This window comes from Rhipicephalus microplus, unplaced genomic scaffold (assembly GCF_043290135.1).
Source record: "Rhipicephalus microplus isolate Deutch F79 unplaced genomic scaffold, USDA_Rmic scaffold_21, whole genome shotgun sequence".
Taxonomy (NCBI): Eukaryota; Metazoa; Arthropoda; class Arachnida; order Ixodida; family Ixodidae; genus Rhipicephalus; species Rhipicephalus microplus.
The window spans coordinates 5,091,055-5,111,335 of NW_027464594.1; the positions used below are offsets into that span (position 1 = coordinate 5,091,055).

At 46.7% G+C, this 20,281-nt stretch overlaps 1 protein-coding gene across 2 annotated transcripts in view; it reads right to left on the reverse strand.

Annotated features, from left to right (window-relative positions):
* Positions 1-20,281, reverse strand: part of LOC119169884 (lysosomal alpha-mannosidase-like) — a 100,975-nt gene that overhangs the window by 12,362 nt on the left and 68,332 nt on the right. For both annotated transcript variants that reach the window (XM_075883851.1, XM_075883852.1), the window contains 6 exons: positions 17,646-17,861; positions 14,671-14,795; positions 12,354-12,455; positions 4,688-4,775; positions 3,220-3,306; positions 660-890 (listed from right to left, as the gene is read on the reverse strand). In XM_075883851.1, coding sequence (XP_075739966.1) covers positions 660-890; positions 3,220-3,306; positions 4,688-4,775; positions 12,354-12,455; positions 14,671-14,795; positions 17,646-17,861 — 849 coding nt within the window. The remainder of the gene's footprint in view (positions 1-659; positions 891-3,219; positions 3,307-4,687; positions 4,776-12,353; positions 12,456-14,670; positions 14,796-17,645; positions 17,862-20,281) is intronic.

Sequence of the window (20,281 nt, forward strand, 5' to 3'; positions counted from 1 at the left end):
CCCATCAATCTTTTCTCAACCGTTGATATACATCATACTCTGCGTGGCTATACTCAGCTCTTTCTTAATACATACACACATTTCTCACTCTCTCTAGCTTTGTTTATCCCTATTCCGCTCTGTCATGATCTGTTTTTTTCTCTTTGTTGGGTCTTTCTCTCGATATCTCTATCTTTTTCTTCGTTGATCTCCCTCTGTACTCTTTCTTTCACTCATTCGAGTAATTGCCTCCCACACTAGACAAGTCAGTGCCTCCACGTTATCAATACCCTTTCTCATACCATTAATGTGCTATACTATACAAGGCTATGCTACACTATAGCTTGCCTGTATAGTCGAGTAGTTAAAAAAAAGCACTATCTTTTGTATTGTGGGTTCGAAGGTTCAAATTGCACCTCACGAAGAATTGCAAGAATCATTTTCCTAACAATGTGTTTTTCTATATTTTTATATCTATATGTAGTCGTCAACTCACTCATCAGAATTTTTTGACGCATCCAATGAATAATCAGACGCGTCGTAGGAATGGTGCAGAAAATGTCGAAAAAAGCAAGTACCGGTTCGTGATGATGACGGTTCAACTTCTTTTCGCGACCAAGAGGAATTCTCCAAGCTTCAACAACTTTGACGCTAAAATTCATGTACCAACTTGCACTTACGTTGGTTTTGCACTCAGCCATGTAGGTTTTGCTCTCGACAGGGGCAAAGTAGAGGGCGGGTGCTGAGTACGTCGCAACTGCCAGCTGTCGGTGAACTTGGGCGGCCTGGTCGAGTGGAGTCACGGCGACCCTGTGCGTTCCGCGTACCACCAGACCATGACCGTGGTAATACGTCTCGTTGAGGGCCTCGCCGACGCCGAACGCGTCGTCGTAAAGCAAACGCCGGTGAACCTGCAGGCACAATGCACCAGCTTTCGGTCAAGCAATATATATATATTGACGATACCTCTTGGTATATATATATATATATATATATATATATATATATATATATATACCAAGAGGTATCGTCACCTCCGTATGCATGTGGGAAGTAGTGGCCAGATACTGCACCAGGGTGGCCAATCCTTCTCTGGTGAGGGAGTGCAATCCCGGCGGTGGTTACCGGTGAGGCAGCATTCCAGGCCACTTAATCCAGTTCCATCACCACGCGTATTTTTTTTATCCGGTTGGGAACTGCGCGGCACCGGGATTTGAACCACGGACTTTCTGCATGCGAGCCGGATGCTCTAACCACTACGCCATCGCTGCTCGCCATTGCAGAAAGTAATGTACAACAACCTCGGAAAAGAGCAGCGCTTCGAGATAGGTAATAGTGCACTTCAAGTTGTAGAAAACAATGCCTACTTAGGGTAGGTAATAACCGCTGAGCCGAACCACGAGATTGAAGTAACTAGAAGAATAAGAATGGGGTGAAGCACATTTGGCAGCACTCTCAAATTATGACAGGTAGATTGCCACTATTCCTCAAGAGGGAGGTATATAACAGCTGTATCTTGCCGGTACTTAGCTACGGAACACAAACCTGGAGTCTTACAAAGAGGGTTCAGCTTAAATTGAGGACGACGCAGCGAGCAATGGAAAGAAAAATGGTAGGTGTAACCTTACGAGACAAGAAGAGAGCAGAGTGGATTAGGGAACAAACGGGGGTTAAGGATATCACAGCTGAAATCAAGAAGAAGAAATGGACATGGGCCGGGCATGTAGCGCGTAGACAGGATAACCGCTAGTCATTAAGGGTAACTAACTGGATTCCCAGAGAAGGCAAGCGGGTTAGGGGGAGACATAAGGTTAGGTGGGCAGATGAGATCAAGAATTTTGCGGGTATAAATTGGCAGCAGCAAGCGCAGGACTGAGTTAACTGGCGGAACATGGGAGAGGCCTTTGTCCTGCAGTGGACGTAGTCAGGATGATGATGATGCTGCTGCTGCTGATGATGATCGTCACCTCCACAGACCATTAAGATCTTGAATAAGTCAGAAGTGCCCAAGCGCATCAGGCATTCCACAAGGGCTGTCTCTAGAAATTACATATTGCATTAATAACTGTTAGAGTTTAATGGTCCGAAACTACGACGTGATTACAAGGGATGCCGTGGTTGGGCGCTTCAGAAAATTATACTATTTGTGGTTCCTCAACGTGCACCTAAATCTAAGTACACGGACCTAAAGCATTTCCACCTCCATTTGAAATGCAGCCACAGCTCCCGCGGCTGGAGTTTGAACGCGTGACTTTCTGGTCTACAGTCGAGGGCCATAAGCATATCTCACATATGTCTTGCATCCAATAAATAGTAATGCACACACATTGACTCGGATGTGTTCTCTCAGTCGTGCGAGAATATTGAATATACGTAGTATGCATAGGTCCACAAAAAGCGTGAAGATCACTCAGACTAAACAAATATATTTTGCTCTTAAGGCTCAGTCGTGTTCAAACTCACGAAAATATTATTCACCTCTGCTCTTTTAGACTTGAACTCAGAGTTTGATCCGAGTACGAGTGAGCGTGACTAAATTATCTGCATCAGGAGTCAGTTACACGTAATATGCATGTGTCGCATGGGTTTTTTAGCAGAGTCAGTTGCGACATCACTGCACAGGCGGCCTTGACGGAAGTCTGCGAATACCACACACGTACAATACTAAAACGCAGGCTTATGTTCAATCGCAAAAGTAGTGAACAACACTGTGATACCTATTGTTACCATGTTTTGTTGTCCACCATTGGTGCAGTTCTATTGCTCACACATCTGACGTACCGATAGATTACAGGGCTTTAATGGCTGCAATCGCCAGTTCGCAATCAGAATATCACTTAAAGCACAGCTGAAGCATACCGGACAGTCTCGCAACAAGACAAATGCTTATATCTGTGCTCTGACCACCGTATGGCATCTTGTATGCGGCTCCAATACGAGACCTTTGCCAATGTGACATTTATGTGATATGGAATTGACTCACCGGGTTAACAAAGCTGCACAAGCTCGCAATAGTTATAAAATAGAAGTAGTCGAGTAAGTCATATTTTCAGCTGTGTTATTTGTGGTGAGGCACGTGAAACATTACCTGGCTAGTTATGCCATGAAATGAGGCAATGAACTTCAGCGCACCTGCTTAAGCAGACGTTTACTTGGCAGTCGCGATGTCTATTTTGGTGGTTGCATCCAGTGATACATGTGTGTTTAATATGGTTAGTTAGCGAGAAAGTCGGCGCTTACCATCAGTTCCACTGAGCCTTCTCGCAGGCTGCTGCCTCCCTGAGAACGATCGGTGAGCACAGTGAACTGAACCTTTTCTGTGGGATCCTGGTTTAAAAGAAATAAAGAGAGGTGTCATATTAGGAAAACACTCGAGGTCAAATAAGTACAAGCAGCAATAGTGAGAAACAGTGGTTAACTCCTCTTTTGAGGCAATCTGACCTGTCTTCTGCTTAAAATACTACAATTGTGAATAATGGATATAACTATACGGTCAAGACGAAACGAGTCTTTGCTTACTCTGCAAAGACCTATTAGAAGTGGAGGTGCATTAAAAGATCGTTAGTTAAAACCCGAAGGGAACTATAGAGTGGTTCGAATGAAGCGAAGTTCTCATTTGCTGGCGGACGCTGGAGAAACAGACATCGTTATACAATGCATCAGCAGAACTTGATGAAGCCACCTCTGAACTCTTTATACCGACCTAGGTGCTACTACACGCATGTGGTGGGTGACCTCTGGGGTGGGGAGCAAAATTAATTGATTGAGTGAACAAAGTTATTTGATCAGTCGGTGAAGCAAGCACCCACATGCAGTGATGTTAGCAGTGAAACCTAACGTAGAATAGAGGGTGCCTTTTAGGCTCTAAAGCGCCTCTAATTTCTGGCAAAGATTTCACAATCAAAATTAGAACTAATCAGCTTGCGCTGCTTAAATCACGACTCCATGAGTATTGTTTGAAGCTGTCTGTGAGCTGCAGCACAGCGTGCGGATTTTCAACTCCTGAAAAATGTTCTGCTTTTTTGTTTTGCATCTATAGTAAATTTGGCGTGGTTCTAAAACACATTCGGCCAACGTCTGCGAGGTATTATGATAAAGGACTCTGAATTCCAATTGTTAGTAGGATTTACTTTATCTTTGAAATTATCGAGGATTTTCTATCCCAGAAATGCACAGGGCTGTGCCGGAAACAGGGTGTCAGTTTGAATTGACAGTAAATTCGAATGAACCAAGTGCGAACTGAAGAACTTTTACTGTAATGACAAGTATGTTTTGAAGGTTTTCAAGACACCACGCAGTTTAGTAAGGTCGTCCAGTCGTCGGGAGCACGAAGCTACAAAAGAATTCTTTGACCTTGGTGTGACTCGCTGGTGAACAGCAATCTTCGTCTTTCAAGTAGGAGCAGTATATCCGGCTGCCACAAATATTTCAGTAAAATCCTCGTTCTACTGCTGTGAAGAATTTCTGTGGGGAAACGGACAGTCGAGTCATAGTGAATAATTCCCTCGAGTACATACATTTTTTTTTAATCTAGGGATCAAGCTTTTGTGTAAGTCCCGCACAAGTTCCTTGTGAAAGCAACATTGCAAGGGCAAGGCCTACGTGCATATTTTTTTTTCGTGATGCTTTCAATCATTACGTACACCATACAGGTTCGTGAGCAAGTGTCCCTTTGTCGTGCCGTCTGTAATCATAACCCCTACCTTACCGCAATATAGATCCTGCTGTTGACGGGGTAATAGTTTCCTGCCACTGGCTCCTGGATCTTAACGTTCCACGTCGGTCTGTAGTTCAGGCTGGCAGAAAAAAAGCAAAAGAAGCACTGTTAGCTCGTCAACCAGAGTGAGTAACATGGATTCAACACGGGCATATCTAAAAACGCCAGTAAGTGTCGGAAGATGATGTGAAGAAATGTCAGTATATTTTAAGAGCAATTTCGGCGTTATGCTGCACCTGGTAGTCGAAACGGAAAATCATCGGCGTGCGCTGTCTTCGTCATCTACTTTCTCTCAGTGATCCTTACCTTCATTTTATTGTTCGCAGCCAAAACACGTGTGTCGATGATTTCTCCGGTGCGAGATTCAATGAGTCTGATGGCTGAGAGAACGAGTGCATCGATAGAGCACAAAAGAAAAACGCCAGGCCTGCGCGAAAGGTGCTGCACAGTCACAGTGAAAGCTACAACAACAGCCTTTTAGAGCTTTTTCCAAACATTCATTGGGTAATTACTGCAAGCACACTTGCTTGATATCCTCTAGGGCATTAATAAAAAAAAACTTGTGGGTAGTAGGCCGGCATTGGCTACTTTTCGTCATTCTTAAGAGAAGTGTGGTATCCACTAAACACATGCAAGGAAGTTTGTGCAAATTGTTCATGCAGAGGCTCACGACAATGAGAAATTATGGCTGCAGTGGTATGCACCACAGTTTATAGGGGAACAAGAACAAGCTTTTGTAATATGTTGGAGCATTTCAGGGCCCACTGGTTAAGTTATTAGCATTGTGTGACAACTGGTTGTTCTTTCACTGTTTTAAAACGCTTTACAAGTCGTATTAACGTAATTGTTTTCTCGATATCAAGCCTGCCTCAGGCAATTTCGCCAACAATTCACAAGCACCAGCGTAACTCAGTGGTAGAATACTGGGCTGGCACCTAGCGTATCCGAGTTTGAGCCCCATTTTGTCTTTGGTGCTAGTTTTTTTTTCCCTAGTCCGCTAGTTACAGGTGCTCCTCTTAAACCGTAACCAGATTTTTGTTTCAGTAGCATCTCTGCCTTCCACGAAAGCACAGTGAAGAACTAAACGTCAATGCAAAAAAAAAAAAAAAACTACACTGGGGCAGCGCAGCCCTAGCGGTGGGTGCGAAGACTGAGGAAGCAGCGTTGCTGCTAAGCGTTGCCCTCCACCTTTTCTCCGCTACCCCATCATTTTCCTTTTCGCACTCCTCGCGATAATATATTGAAGAAGAATGGTTTTGCTTTACCTTATCATCTCATTCTTTTGCTTCTCTTCGCCTCACCTTTCTATTCGACCCCTGCTATGCTGCACTGCACAAGCCTTTGCTAAGTTTTACTCTTTCAACTCTTGCTCTTGCTCCTCCTCTAGCACGCTTTCAATCTCACGCCCCTTGCAATACAATATTGACACGTGCGGTTCTTCACGAACAATAGCGCGTATGGTCTCGCGCAGGTCGTCGGGGCAGAGTCCTCGGACTTCTGCGACGTCTGGCGACATGTGCCGATCGTATTGGCGGGTCCGCATTTCAAGAGTCTTCTCGATGGTGGTAGCCTCGGAGAGGAACTCTTGTACCGTCTTTGGCGGGTTTCTGATCAGTCCGGCGAAGAGCTCCTGCTTCACTCCTCGCATAAGCAGGCGAACCTTCTTGTCCTCAGACATGTCGGCGTCGGCGTGGCGGAAAAGTCGCGTCATCTCCTCCGTGAAGATCGTTACGTTTTCGTTGGGGAGCTGCACCCGAGTTTCAAGCAGTGATGCAGCTCTTTCCTTCCGCACGACGCTTGCAAAGGTGCGCAGGAAAGCAACGCGGAAGTCGTCCCAGGTTCGAAGCGTTGACTCGCGGTTCTCGAACCAAGTCCTTGCGGCGTCTTCCAGGTAAAAATACACATGACGCAGCTTGTCGTCCGGGTCCCACTTATTGAGAACTGCGCCGCATGTTGCCATCGTCACCGCCCTAGTCGATACCGGCGCCGACTACTCTATCATCAGTGGTCTCTTCGCCGCTAAGCTCAAGAAGGTAAAGACTGCATGGGAAGGACCGGATATCCGAACAGCAGGGGGCCACCTTATAACACCGACTGGAACCTGCACGGCAAGAGTCACGATTCACAGCCAGACGTATTCTGTGAATTTTGTGGTCCTGCAGCAATGCTCGCGAGACGTCATTTTAGGCATGGATTTCCTGGACCAGCAAGGCGCAGTCATCGACCTAAGATCCGGGTCAGTCACGCTGTCCACGGATAATGCAACGGCGTCAGACTGCAACGTCGCTCACAATGCCTTGAATGTGACAGAAGAGCAGGTAACCATCCCGCCACTGTCGAGCGTCATCATTTCCGTCGGCACCAAAGCGTCTACCAACTTACAAGGTGTCATCGAAGGCGACCAGCACCTGCTCCTAAACCGTCAGATGTGCGTCGCAAGAGGCATAGCCAAGCTTCATAACGGCGAAGCCAAGGTAATGGTGACGAACTTCAGCAACGAATATAGGCACTTGAATAGGGGCACGACGGTAGCACATCTAAGCGAATTTGTGGAAGCGAGCAATGCCTTCGCCCTCACCGATTCTCAGGGAGTCGCAACGTCGACAGCAGTGTCCGCGCCCGCCTTCGACGTCAATCAAAGCCTTTCCAGGCAGCAACAAAAGGAGCTCAAAGCCTTACTCCACCAATACAAGGACTGCTTCTCGTCGTCATCGAGGCTTCGTCAGACCCCTCTCGCGAAACATCGCATTATAACCGACGAATATGCCCGTCCGCTCCGTCAGAGCCCCTACCGAGTTTCTGCACGGGAACGCGAGGCCATCAAGCAACAAGTCGACGAAATGCTGCGTGACGACATCATTCAGCCGTCTACGAGTCCGTGGGCATCACCCGTGGTGTTGGTGACGAAGAAGGACGGAACCCTACGTTTTTGCGTCGATTATCGTCGCCTGAACAAGATCACGAAGAAAGACGTGTATCCCCTCCCACGGATAGACGATGCTCTGGACAGACTCTACAACGCCAAGTATTTTTCGTCGATGGATCTCAAAACCGGCTACTGGCAAATCGAAGTAGACGAGAGAGACCGAGAGAAGACTGCCTTCATAACACCAGACGGCCTATTCGAGTTTAAGGTCATGCCCTTTGGTCTTTGCTCGGCGCCTGCGACGTTCCAACGGGTTATGGACACAGTACTCGCAGGCTTGAAGTGGCAGACTTGCCGCGTCTACTTGGACGACGTAGTCGTATTTTCTTCCAACTTCGACGAGCACCTCCGGCGCCTTGAAGCTGTTCTTCGGGTAATCAAAGCATCGGGACTTACCCTGAAGCCAGAAAAGTGCCGCTTCGCCTACGAGGAACTATTGTTCCTTGGCCACGTTATCAGCAAGTCGGGAGTGCTCCCTGATCCACAGAAAACAGCTGCGATCGTCGACTTTCCTGCACCCACCGACAAGAAAGCAGTACGCCGATTTCTTGGCCTCTGCGCTTATTACAGGCGCTTCGTGAAGAACTTTTCGCGGATCGCCGAGCCACTGACGTACCTCACGAAGACCGACGTCGACTTCAAATGGGAAACGCCGCAAGTCGAGGCATTTCAAGAATTAAAGCGACGCCTGCAAACGCCGCCAATACTGGCGCACTTCGACGAAGAAGCTGACACCGAAATTCACACGGACGCAAGCAGCACAGGGCTCGGCGCCGTGATCGTGCAGAGGACCGACGGACTTGAAAGGGTCATCAGTTACGCTAGCCGGTCACTTTCGAAGGCAGAAGCCAATTATTCCACGACAGAAAAGGAATGCCTTGCCATCATCTGGGCTACATCAAAGTTCCGCCCCTACCTGTACGGCAGGCCTTTCAAAGTCGTGAGTGACCACCACGCCTTGTGTTGGCTAGCTAACTTGAAGGATCCATCAGGGCGCCTCGCACGGTGGAGTCTCAGACTACAAGAATTTGACATCACCGTCGTCTACAAGAGCGGACGAAAGCACTCCGACGCCGACTGCTTGTCTCGCGCCCCTGTCGATCCGCCGCCCCAGGATGACCAGGACGACGACTCTTTCCTGGGACCCATAAGTACCGACGACTTCGCGGAACGCCAACGAGCTGACCCAGAGCTCAAGATCCTCATGGACTACCTGCAAGGCAAGACCGCCAACGTGCCGAAAGTATTCCGCCGAGGACTGGCTTCGTTTTTCCTGCGAAACAACGTCCTCCTGAAGAAGAACTTCTCGCCGCTCCGCGCCGACCACCTCCTCGTGGTGCCTTCAGCGTTACGTCCAGAGGTTCTGGAAGCATTACACGACGACCCGACAGCCGGACATCTTGGTGTTTCCCGCACACTGTCACGAATACAAGAGAAGTACTATTGGCCTCGCCTCACTGCCGACGTCGCCCACTACGTAAAAACATGCAGAGACTGTCAGCGACGCAAGACGCCGACAACTAGGCCAGCCGGACTTCTGCAACCCGTCGAACCACCTCAACGGCCATTCCAACAAATCGGCATGGACTTACTGGGGCCGTTCCCGACGTCAACTTCTGGCAACAAATGGATTGTCGTTACGACTGACTACCTCACCCGCTATGCCGAAACAAGGGCCTTGCCCAAGGGCACTGCCGCCGAGGTCGCCAAGTTCTTCATTGAGAACATCGTCCTCCGCCACGGAGCCCCCGAGGTCCTCATCACCGACAGAGGTACGGCCTTTACGGCTGACCTAACGCAAGCGATCTTGAGGTACAGTCAGACAAGCCACCGCCGAACCACCGCGTACCACCCACAGACGAATGGCCTCACCGAGCGTCTAAATAAGACCATCGCCGACATGCTGGCCATGTACGTGGACGTCGAGCACAAGACGTGGGACGCCATACTCCCGTATGTAAACTTCGCGTACAACACGGCCGTGCAGGAAACGACGCAGTTTGCTCCATACAAGCTCGTCTACGGACGGAGCCCAACAACGACGCTTGACGCCATGCTACCGGTCGGCACCGACGAAGAAGACCGCGACGTCGCCAGCTACCTGGATCGCGCTGAAGAAGCTCGACAGCTAGCCCGCCTGCGTATCAAGAGCCAACAGACGGTCGACAGGCGCCACTACAACCTTCGACGACACCACACCGAATACCAACCCGGCGACCTTGTCTTGGTCTGGACGCCGATACGACGACGGGGATTGTCTGAGAAGCTCCTGCGACGCTACTTTGGACCCTACAAGGTAGTCCGACGTCGTGGTGAACTGGACTATGAGGTCGTGCCCGATGGCTTAACGTCATCCCAACGACGCCGTGCACGACCCGAAGTCGTACACGTGGTGCGACTTAAACCTTATTACGCGCGCTGATTAGCTGAGACACATTGTTAATGTAATTTATTGCATGTACTCTCTCTTATGTTCTGTCTTTAGCATCGGGACGATGCTTTTTCAGAGGGGGGTAGTGACACGTGCGGTTCTTTTGGTTTACGAAGGAAGCCGCTATCACTTTCTGTTAAGCGCAACGCAGGCCGCGTTTATCTTGTATGCCACCCTGGAACGCGTTATGACGCGTGTATAAAAGACTGACACGTGCGGTTCTTTTGGTTTACGAAGGAAGCCGCTATCACTTTCTGTTAAGCGCAACGCAGGCCGCGTTTATCTTGTATGCCACCCTGGAACGCGTTACGACGCGTGTATAAAAGACTGACACGTGCGGTTCTTTTGGTTTACGAAGGAAGCCGCTATCACTTTCTGTTAAGCGCAACGCAGGCCGCGTTTATCTTGTATGCCACCCTGGAACGCGTTATGACGCGTGTATAAAAGACTGACACGTGCGGTTCTTTTGGTTTACGAAGGAAGCCGCTATCACTTTCCGTTAAGCGCAACGCAGGCCGCGTTTATCTTGTATGCCACCCTGGAACGCGTTATGACGCGTGTATAAAAGACTGACACGTGCGGTTCTTTTGGTTTACGAAGGAAGCCGCTATCACTTTCTGTTAAGCGCAACGCAGGCCGCGTTTATCTTGTATGCCACCCTGGAACGCGTTATGACGCGTGTATAAAAGACTGACACGTGCGGTTCTTTTGGTTTACGAAGGAAGCCGCTATCACTTTCTGTTAAGCGCAACGCAGGCCGCGTTTATCTTGTATGCCACCCTGGAACGCGTTACGACGCGTGTATAAAAGACTGACACGTGCGGTTCTTTTGGTTTACGAAGGAAGCCGCTATCACTTTCTGTTAAGCGCAACGCAGGCCGCGTTTATCTTGTATGCCACCCTGGAACGCGTTATGACGCGTGTATAAAAGACTGACACGTGCGGTTCTTTTGGTTTACGAAGGAAGCCGCTATCACTTTCTGTTAAGCGCAACGCAGGCCGCGTTTATCTTGTATGCCACCCTGGAACGCGTTACGACGCGTGTATAAAAGACTGACACGTGCGGTTCTTTTGGTTTACGAAGGAAGCCGCTATCACTTTCTGTTAAGCGCAACGCAGGCCGCGTTTATCTTGTATGCCACCCTGGAACGCGTTATGACGCGTGTATAAAAGACTGACACGTGCGGTTCTTTTGGTTTACGAAGGAAGCCGCTATCACTTTCTGTTAAGCGCAACGCAGGCCGCGTTTATCTTGTATGCCACCCTGGAACGCGTTACGACGCGTGTATAAAAGCCGGCGCAGTGCGCCACTGGGGGGTCTTTTGTTTTGCGTCGGCCGACGACTGTTCACGCCGCTGTTGCTGTGAGTTGTGTTTGGCCCTGTTTTGCTGGACACAAGTTCGCCCAATAAACAGTTCGCCTGACACCGCCCTGACTCCTGCGTACTTCCTATCAAGTGCTGCGTGTATCACAACCTCGTGACAATATAACACACTGCTATGCTAGATGTCTAAGTTTTGTAGCTTTTTCGTGCCTTTTTTTTCTCATTTTTCTTTCTCCGTCCACTTTTTTCCTGTCCTCTTTCATGTTATTTTGGTCATGGCACATCGTTCAAATGGGTAAAGTGAGCATGAGCACGTATTTTTCAGAATTCATAAGTTAATCATCACTCATTTATTGACAATCGATTGGTTAGCACAACGTAGTGGCCATGTATTTTAGCTTATTAGAACATTTTTTATAACTTACTGATTATTGATGAGCTATCGATTAACTGTTGAATGGCTATCGATTAGTATTCACGTGGCTTTGGTCGCGCAGTTGGGTCAGTCTGTCATCCAAGCGACTTGAAGTCACGAATTATTCATCGATTGTATAGCAGCTACTCATTAGTTATTGATTACCTATTACTAGCCTTTGGTCATGTATCGGAACGATGACATGCATATCTAAACATTATTTTCATTTATTAGTTATTGATCGGTTACCAAATAGTAGATAATTAGTTTTCAATTGACTATGACTAGGTTTTGACAGTGTATTTGCCAATAATTCCTTATCTGATAATGTATTTGCCGTTGATTTGATTCGAATGATTGGTCATTGATTGGTTATAGGGTGGATATCACTATGTATTGATGGTTATGGTAGAAGCTGCTTGGCAAATAACCGCTTACAATGCCGCAAACCGCTGCCGAGCTTTTGCGAACACCGAACGCAGAACGAGAAAGTTTTGAACAGCTCCGCTGTTCAGTAGGAATAGAGGGGTAAACAGGAGATGGTGCCCCAAGTTCTCTTACCGTCGCTGAATAATTTCTCTTCCGTTTGAGTCCGTGTAAAAGATGCCGTCATTCTTGAGTTCGGTATCAAACCTTGTGATGATTTCTTTTCCTTTCTGGTCGCTGCAAATGTGGGGAAAAAAGCAAAGTCTCTCTCTAGAAGAAAACTTGGGATAAACGGCATGATAACACAAAAAGAAACAGTCTATATTTCACATGATTAGCGGCGTTGTTATACACGGGCGTTTTGGTAATAAAAAAGGCAGAATGGAGAAAAAAACAATTTCTGTCACAACAATCAATTACTTTTTTCACAAAAACAACAGTACAACTCTTGCCCCGAAGAAACGCTTGGTTAGCTAGGTCTCTTACAAATAAAAAAAATAAGAGAAAGGTCACGGCCGCCATCCTGATTTTACCACACGCAAGCGTCATGAGGTCATAAATTGAATAGCATAGGCTAAGGCTTTCCCCGTTCCAAATATAGAAGTGATTGGTGCTTTGTCTCGAAGTACCTTAGAGAAATAATGCGTTACATTTTAAGCAACTACGCTCATTTATTTATTTAAATACTCTCAATATCATTTGTGGCATTACAGAGCCGAGTGACAGACAGAAAGGCCCGTCTTGAAGGATGCATGATCAGGGTCGCTGGCGATGGAGGCAGGAACATTCCACTCAGATGAAATCTTCACATATAAGAGTAGAAGTACATGTTGGTATGACGGAATGGCACATGAACTTTAAAGCTACGGTCGATGCGAGATGAAACGTAAGAAAGTGGTGAAAAGAATGCGCGTTTTATTTCAAGGTTCATAAAAACATTTAGTGGAAGATGCATAGGTGGGCCTTCTAACTTCTGTTTCAAAGGGTAAGGAGGTCGAAAACGTTTTGAAAGAATGGGACCAAAGTACGAGAGAAAGACGCTGGAATCCTTCACTTTTCAACGGTACTTAAAGTAGGAAGTTGTGATGTGAAATTGCAAAGTGAAGCTTTGGCTTTACTTTCATCGTGAAACAATGTACCCGAAGCTGTTAACTTAACGATGAGAAAAATCTAATATGAGACTTTTCTAGTCTAAACAGAATGAACGAATATACATGCAGTATCCATTCAGGGTTTGGGGCTTAAACAAGAAAGAACTCAAAAAGAGCAGGGCGCTCTAATCACAGTCCTATAGTGCACACTATGTCTTCCCTACTAGAGAGCGAAGCCCACAGTATATCACTCCACCTGGAAATGTCCACACTCGTCGTTCTACCCCATCTTCTTTCACCCTCCCATTACTCCTGGGTGACTGCGCTGACCAGCATAGACAGGAGCAGTGTCCGATGATCCGGAGGTCAAGTCGAGTGGCGCGAGCGAATGGGGCCTTGAACTAATTGCTTCATCTTATAAGATCACTTATAATTGCACAATAAAAAGTTTACGGTTTCTCTCTCCTGTGTCACGCTGTTCTGCGCTCAACTTCTGTAATTGCATTATTCACTTACAACCCTTATCAATAAAAATTGACCGCGTATCGGCGTGCTTCACTGTAAATGTCGTCAAACGCCGATATTCTTCTGCCGGCCACACTACATAACTCCTAGAGATGTCTTACGTGGGTTGTCTTCCATTTAGCGGCCGTTTATATTCGACTTGCCTCAGAGAGCCCCTCCTTTATATTGAATCAGCCTAATCTGGCTGGTATTGATAAAATAGAAGATATGCTGCGTGAAGTATGGACGCCATCTGGCAGTAGTGTCAGGAAACAGGAGCCTGTACAGATTTGTGGACCGCTGCCAGGTGACAGCACCGCATCGTTGGCAGAGGGCTTTCGAGTGCATAGCGTCACATTTTCAGCGCAGCATAAGAAGGGTGTTTATATTTAGGTACCTATGTAAGGCAATGTACCATACTTACGAATGACGTTGCGCCTCAAATATGCATAATTGTTGTTTGGTAAACAATGTTCACATGTATGAACGTGGCCCCCAGTTTAAAATGGTGGGGAGTTCATCAAATGCTTACACTTTTGCAGGGTCGCTAAATCGTGTGACAGACACAGACGGATCAAAATTTCTGCAATGAGGTATCATAGGAAAGACTATCGCGCTTACAACTCATTTATATATCAAGAATGTGCACTGACAACATGAAATCTGTGTACATGTGTATATCGTGTATCCGGCATATCCAGTGTGTATTGCATATGTGCGTATATTGAGCACCAACCTCGAAGGCGAAGCTAAAGCATCCTCATATTAGTAAAACTTGACTGCGGGTAATGTGCCAACACTCAGCATAGCAAGAAAACCCAGTAACAACCAGCAACAAACTGAGCGGTTGTACTTACGCCACGGGAATGGAACCAACCACCCAGTTGAATTCGACGAAATCTGCGTCATCGTACACCCGTATCACTTGCGTCAGCCAGTCGGAAAACTTCTGGTGAACTTCCTGGACAATGGTGCCATTTTTCTGCGGTGGATATAAAACAGAAGACGTTCAATCAGATGGGCTGCTCCACCGCAATAATGTTTTCATGCGTTATGGTTTCATAATTAAGCCTACGCACTCGCCCAACAATAACGTATACCGGCCAGTACAGGAAACAGGATACATGCCGGCAAGTTTGAAGCCAAAATAACTGTCCCGCCTTTCTGTATATTTTATTTATTTATTTATTTATTTATTTATTGAATACTGCGGACCCATAGGTCCAAGCAGGTGAGCAGCTTCAAGAGGACATAGTTGATACAATAAGTGGCATAAAAATTGTTTCAGGTGAGTGTGTCGTACACTCAGAGTGAACAAAAGGAACGACATAGAAAATTATTAAAAATATTTGAAAGAGAACAAGTATTACTTCGTTAGAGGATCTACCCGGAAAGATCATCAAAAGTTACCAGCCATTTTTTTGCGGTAAGACACCAAGCTCAGTTGAGTCAATGCTCATTTTCACGCACCTGTGTTCTCGTGCATTGCTCGAGTTAGCTGTGATACCCTAATACTACTTCTTGGAATCCAATCAACATTGCAAGGCTGAATCACTCTCTTATACTGCGTCATATTAATGAACGAAAAAAATAAGGATCAAGCATAATGCATAGAATAAATGACCTTATGTGGGGAACTGAAATTAGTTTTTCACGTTACCACTCTCTTTTATCCCGTCAAGTGAAGATTACTATAGTGCGAAAAAAAAAGAAAATACACGGACGAAAGGCAGGCACCATGCGAAGCTTAGTTTCGTTACGTTGTAGTAATCATCTGGTTCGCACAGCCTGCTGTCAAACGAACGTTGGCCGGCGGAGGTGTAAGAGAGTAGTATGCCTGAGATTAGATAGATAGATAGATAGATAGATAGATAGATAGATAGATAGATAGATAGATAGATAGATAGACAGACAGACAGACAGACAGACAGACAGACAGACAGACAGACAGACAGACAGATATATAGATAGATGGACAGATAGATAGATAGCGAGATAGAGATAGATAGATAGATAGATAGATAGATAGATAGACATGCACAATATAGTGAATATGTCGCTTTTTATTCGGAATGTACTTCACAAAGCAGGAACTCCAAAATCCGCTTTGAAGTGAGCGGAGCCCACACAAATGTTGCCCTTATCTACATGAAAATTGTGTTATTCGTCCTTGTGTTTTGTTGCCGAGTTCATCCCACACTGAAGCTCAGCTTCTGCACTCTCATAATACGCATTTTTCGCCCTACGTCATTGCCTTGGTCGGCTGACAAAGCTTTAAACATTACGCAAGACTTCTGAGAAGCTTTATCGTAAATAAGACCAAAGCAGTGAATATGGTTCTTTATTATCGTTACAGCCGACGTTTTCACAGGTTCACTTCAGGCATACATTCAAGGGCAGCCCTGCAGCGCGTATTCACTGATTCGCTTCTTGCTTCTTTCTATGCTTCCCTGCCTCTCTCTCTAGTAGAAGGAAACCAAACTATAACGCGTGTTTTAACATAATGATACAGCACCAGCGTCGTTTTTTTGTAGGGGCTGCTGTAGTTCTTAATACTGCGCTAAATTCAGCTTCTCAACTCTGAAAACTGTGCAAGTGCGTAGCTCAGGCACCCAGCGATTCGGGTTGCGCTGTTGTCAGTTTGTCCTTATGCATGATATCTTGCAGAAGTTCGCAACAATGGCGCTGGAAAAGTGCTGGTGAGAAAAGCCAACGCGCTTACGGTGAGGCAGTGGCGCCCTCTTTCGTGCGGCGTGGGTGTTAACTGCATGTTTATGAAGCACCTTTAGCAATCGTGAGGTAATACTTACGATTACTTTTTGGTTAGTTTTGGTAATTATATTATTTTAAACCATGCTGGTTTATTTCAACCCAGTTTTGAGCATTAATAGCTTTTTCTTAGCCTGTATTGACCACTTGATTTCGAACGTGATCACACCCCATGAGATTTATTTATGGAAAACAAGCTGGACTCCTAAATTACCAATCACAAGTCGGCGAAAATTGTGGAACTCACTCAGACTCGCTCAAGAAATATATCTAGCGCTTTGGACTCACTCGGACTCGGAATCATCCAAATTTTCCTGAGCAGGACTCCCTCACACTTACACTCACGAAAATTTTCCTCAACCAGACCCACTCAGACTCAAACTCACCAAAATATTACTCACCCTGACTCACCCTGACTCACTCAGACTCAGGGCTCGATCCGAGTCTGACCCCCGTATTCTAGAACGTCCCTGCACTCCACGCTTCACCTTCACTTGAGAAAGCAAATTGTAGCGCCGTCTCTAGGCACGGCAAGTCAATGCATAACAGCAATAATCTGCTGTGATTCTTGAGTAGCGCAGCGTTATTTTCAGCAGAGTGGTAACGCAGTGCTTAGCTCTGTCAAGTGAAGAAAGAAAGTCGAGTCGAGGAGCGTTTGTGAATATGGGGGTGAGGAAGTCCGAGAAAGTTGACTCGTGAGTGAGTTCATTGACCTTTAGGTTCAATGCACTTAAAACATCTCGCGTGTTAATGTTCACATCTTAATCTCTCCCGTTTACTGTGCGAGTGAGTTCCACAATTGAGTTCGACAAAAAGCAGAAGTCAAAGGGAACATGAAAGCTTGAAGAGACGAAATATCTATGAACACGCCTCGTGTTTACAATTTTTTATTAAATATAGAGTATGTAGAGTATCTCGCACTCTTCTTAATTAGGGTTTGGCACTTCCTTCTTTTTTTTTTACATCGTGTGTTCCAAGTGCATCATGACAAAGGCTACACACGAGCTGTTTAAAAGTGTTTTCAAAGTGAAATATTTCAATTGATCAATTGAGAAAAACAGACCTCAATGTGTACCAGCTCGGCTTTGCCTGCCACCGGTAATGGTTCCTGTTGCTGCGGTCTGAAGATGTAGGCGCCAGAAGCTCGGTACTTGAACTCAGTGTTGTTACCTGCGTGACCGATGTACCAGTAGAAGGACTGGTTCACGCGAATTTTCGTTTCCTTCCACGAGATGGCACTCAGGAGACCACTGGCGCAATCGATGAATGCGCTTGTAATCTGCAAGAGAATTACGCATGACTTGTCACTGTAGTTCTTATAGAGTAGCATTCAGACTGCAGTCGCATCTGTCATGAGTGTAGTATCGTGTAACATCTGCATCGTCCACTTGCATAGCTAGCCACCAGGTATGTTCACATTGATATTTTCGGTACGATACGTTTTAACGGCGCCAATCAATAACCACGATGAATGCTCGTTGCATGCTTGCTTGAATTGTTCCAACATAGTAGGATCATATGTTCGGGTGGGCCGGCTGGGCTAAAGGATAGTGAACTAGTTCCAGTTCTCTATAATGATTGATATCTGGGGTTTGAATGTCCCAAAATCACCATACGATTTTGAGAGACGCCACTGTTGGGGACTCCGGAAATTTCAACCACCTGGGTTTTTTGAACCTGCACCCGAATCTGATTACACGGGCATACAGCATTTTCGCCTGCATTGAAAATCCAGCCGCCACAGCTGAGATTCGATCTGGTGACGTGGGGTCAGCAGCCGAGTACCTTGGCCAACAGACCACCATGGTAGGGCAGTTCAGTCGCACCGTTCAGTTGAGTTTTCCAGTATGACTGCAACGCCTCAATTCCTAGCTTAGCGGATAAAAAAAGCAACCTTGAGGCGGGCCTCAGTGAGAATGGAATGCGATGCGCGCGCCTCGCACCCTGCATCTGGCGGCGGATTGTGGCCGGGATACATGGTGGACGCGAGCACGCGTCTATTTTGTGCGTGCCCCTAACCGCGAATGTCAAAGACATTGAGACGGGGCAGTGTGAGCAACGCAGTTCTCTCTAGTCAGTGTTCGGTGCCTATATGATAAAACATAAATGGGCTAAAGGAGAGACGCGTTCAGCGCTCTCAATGAGCTTCATCGATTTACACGTCCCGGATGGCTCCGGATGGCCCCGGATGCCGGCGCCGCATTCGTTTTTCTCGGGGACCAACTGGAAGCTCCGCCCACTAGTCCGGGATCTCTCGGACGCATGTTAGTTTTTCGCGTGCCTGGTGGCCCAGGACTGTCCAAACGATTTCTTTCGGGCTGCTGGCAGGCTACAGCGCGGGGCGCATGCCAGTGCGGCCATCTCAAGTTAGACACGGAAATTTCTGACGTGCTCTTGCTCTCTCTTTGCTTTTCAGTCCGCTTCTGGCATGTTTCTGGATTTTGCATTGTTTGCGCACCCAGTTCTTGTTATCGGTGTTCTGAGCCACGTCGAGGATGTGCGTATTCCCGAAGGTCGGGCAAACATGCATTATACTCGCTAGGAGAAACAGCGGTGAAACGACCGCACCAGTCTACGATGCGCACGATCGAGTATTAACTTACAGTAAGTTGCATCACAACAGAAATAGGTATAATTCCCTACCTAACTGCTGTTTAGGTTGGAATTGGGTCGGCGTTGTGGCCCGTGTCACAGCTATGGAGGAAGCAGATGGCATAGCCTGGGATAGCAGATGCCACAGTGGATGCAGCCAGCATCAAGCGTGCAGTTGGCCCGGGCTAGCTCGGGACATTTAGATCACGTGCATGTGATGTAGCCGTAGGTGTTCTGTGACGTAGCCGCCTATGATCCGAGGCGTCCGCGGACCGCCGGCGAGTGATCCGGGACTTGGTGAATCGATGAAACTCAATAACGCACGTCGCGTCTGCCCCCTAATACGGCAAACCAGCTGTACAGACGGCTACAAGCACCATAGAGTTTCCTCTAATACACTAGATGAAACTATGGCCCTCGTGTCTATGGGAGCTGCAACGCATAGCGCCTGAACGAGCATGGAAATTATGGGCAGTACACGGATTTGTGTAGACTTCGTGCTTTACGTTTCTTTTGGCTTGGTGTGGCTTGAAGAGGTTTTGTCACGAAAAAAAAAGGCAAACGTTCGGTAGTTGCGCTTGACCACCTTACCTTTTTAGGCTTACCATTTCAAATTGGGTCATGAAATTCAAAAGGGTTTGTTCTTTCCTTTCAAACAAAACCGAACCACTTCAACAAGCGAAGCCACAACTGCAATTCACCGATCGCAAGTACGAAGACTAGGCAAATACGTGTACTAGTCTAGTCATCATTCTCATGGTCACTGAACGATCACAGCGCCGGAGTCCCCTCTAGTTATTTTAGGAAACTCTAAGACAGGCACCGTGCAGTCGAGTTTTGCTGCATGACTGGAGCACGAGAACGCAAAGCCCCGCGGATAAAAAAAAATTCCAGATCCCATGTTCAGTGGGAATCGATGATATGCGAAGCTCGAATGAGGAAGGTTGATATGTCACTTTAAAATCTGCACAACGTTACGAGGTGGAAGTAAAGTATGCAGTACATGACTTCCATATCACGGCTATCATGTTTGGAAGAGTCATTTACCTTCGTCATCTATTCAGGTCACCTGATACCAAATTTGGCATATGTGGAGTTTGCAAAAAC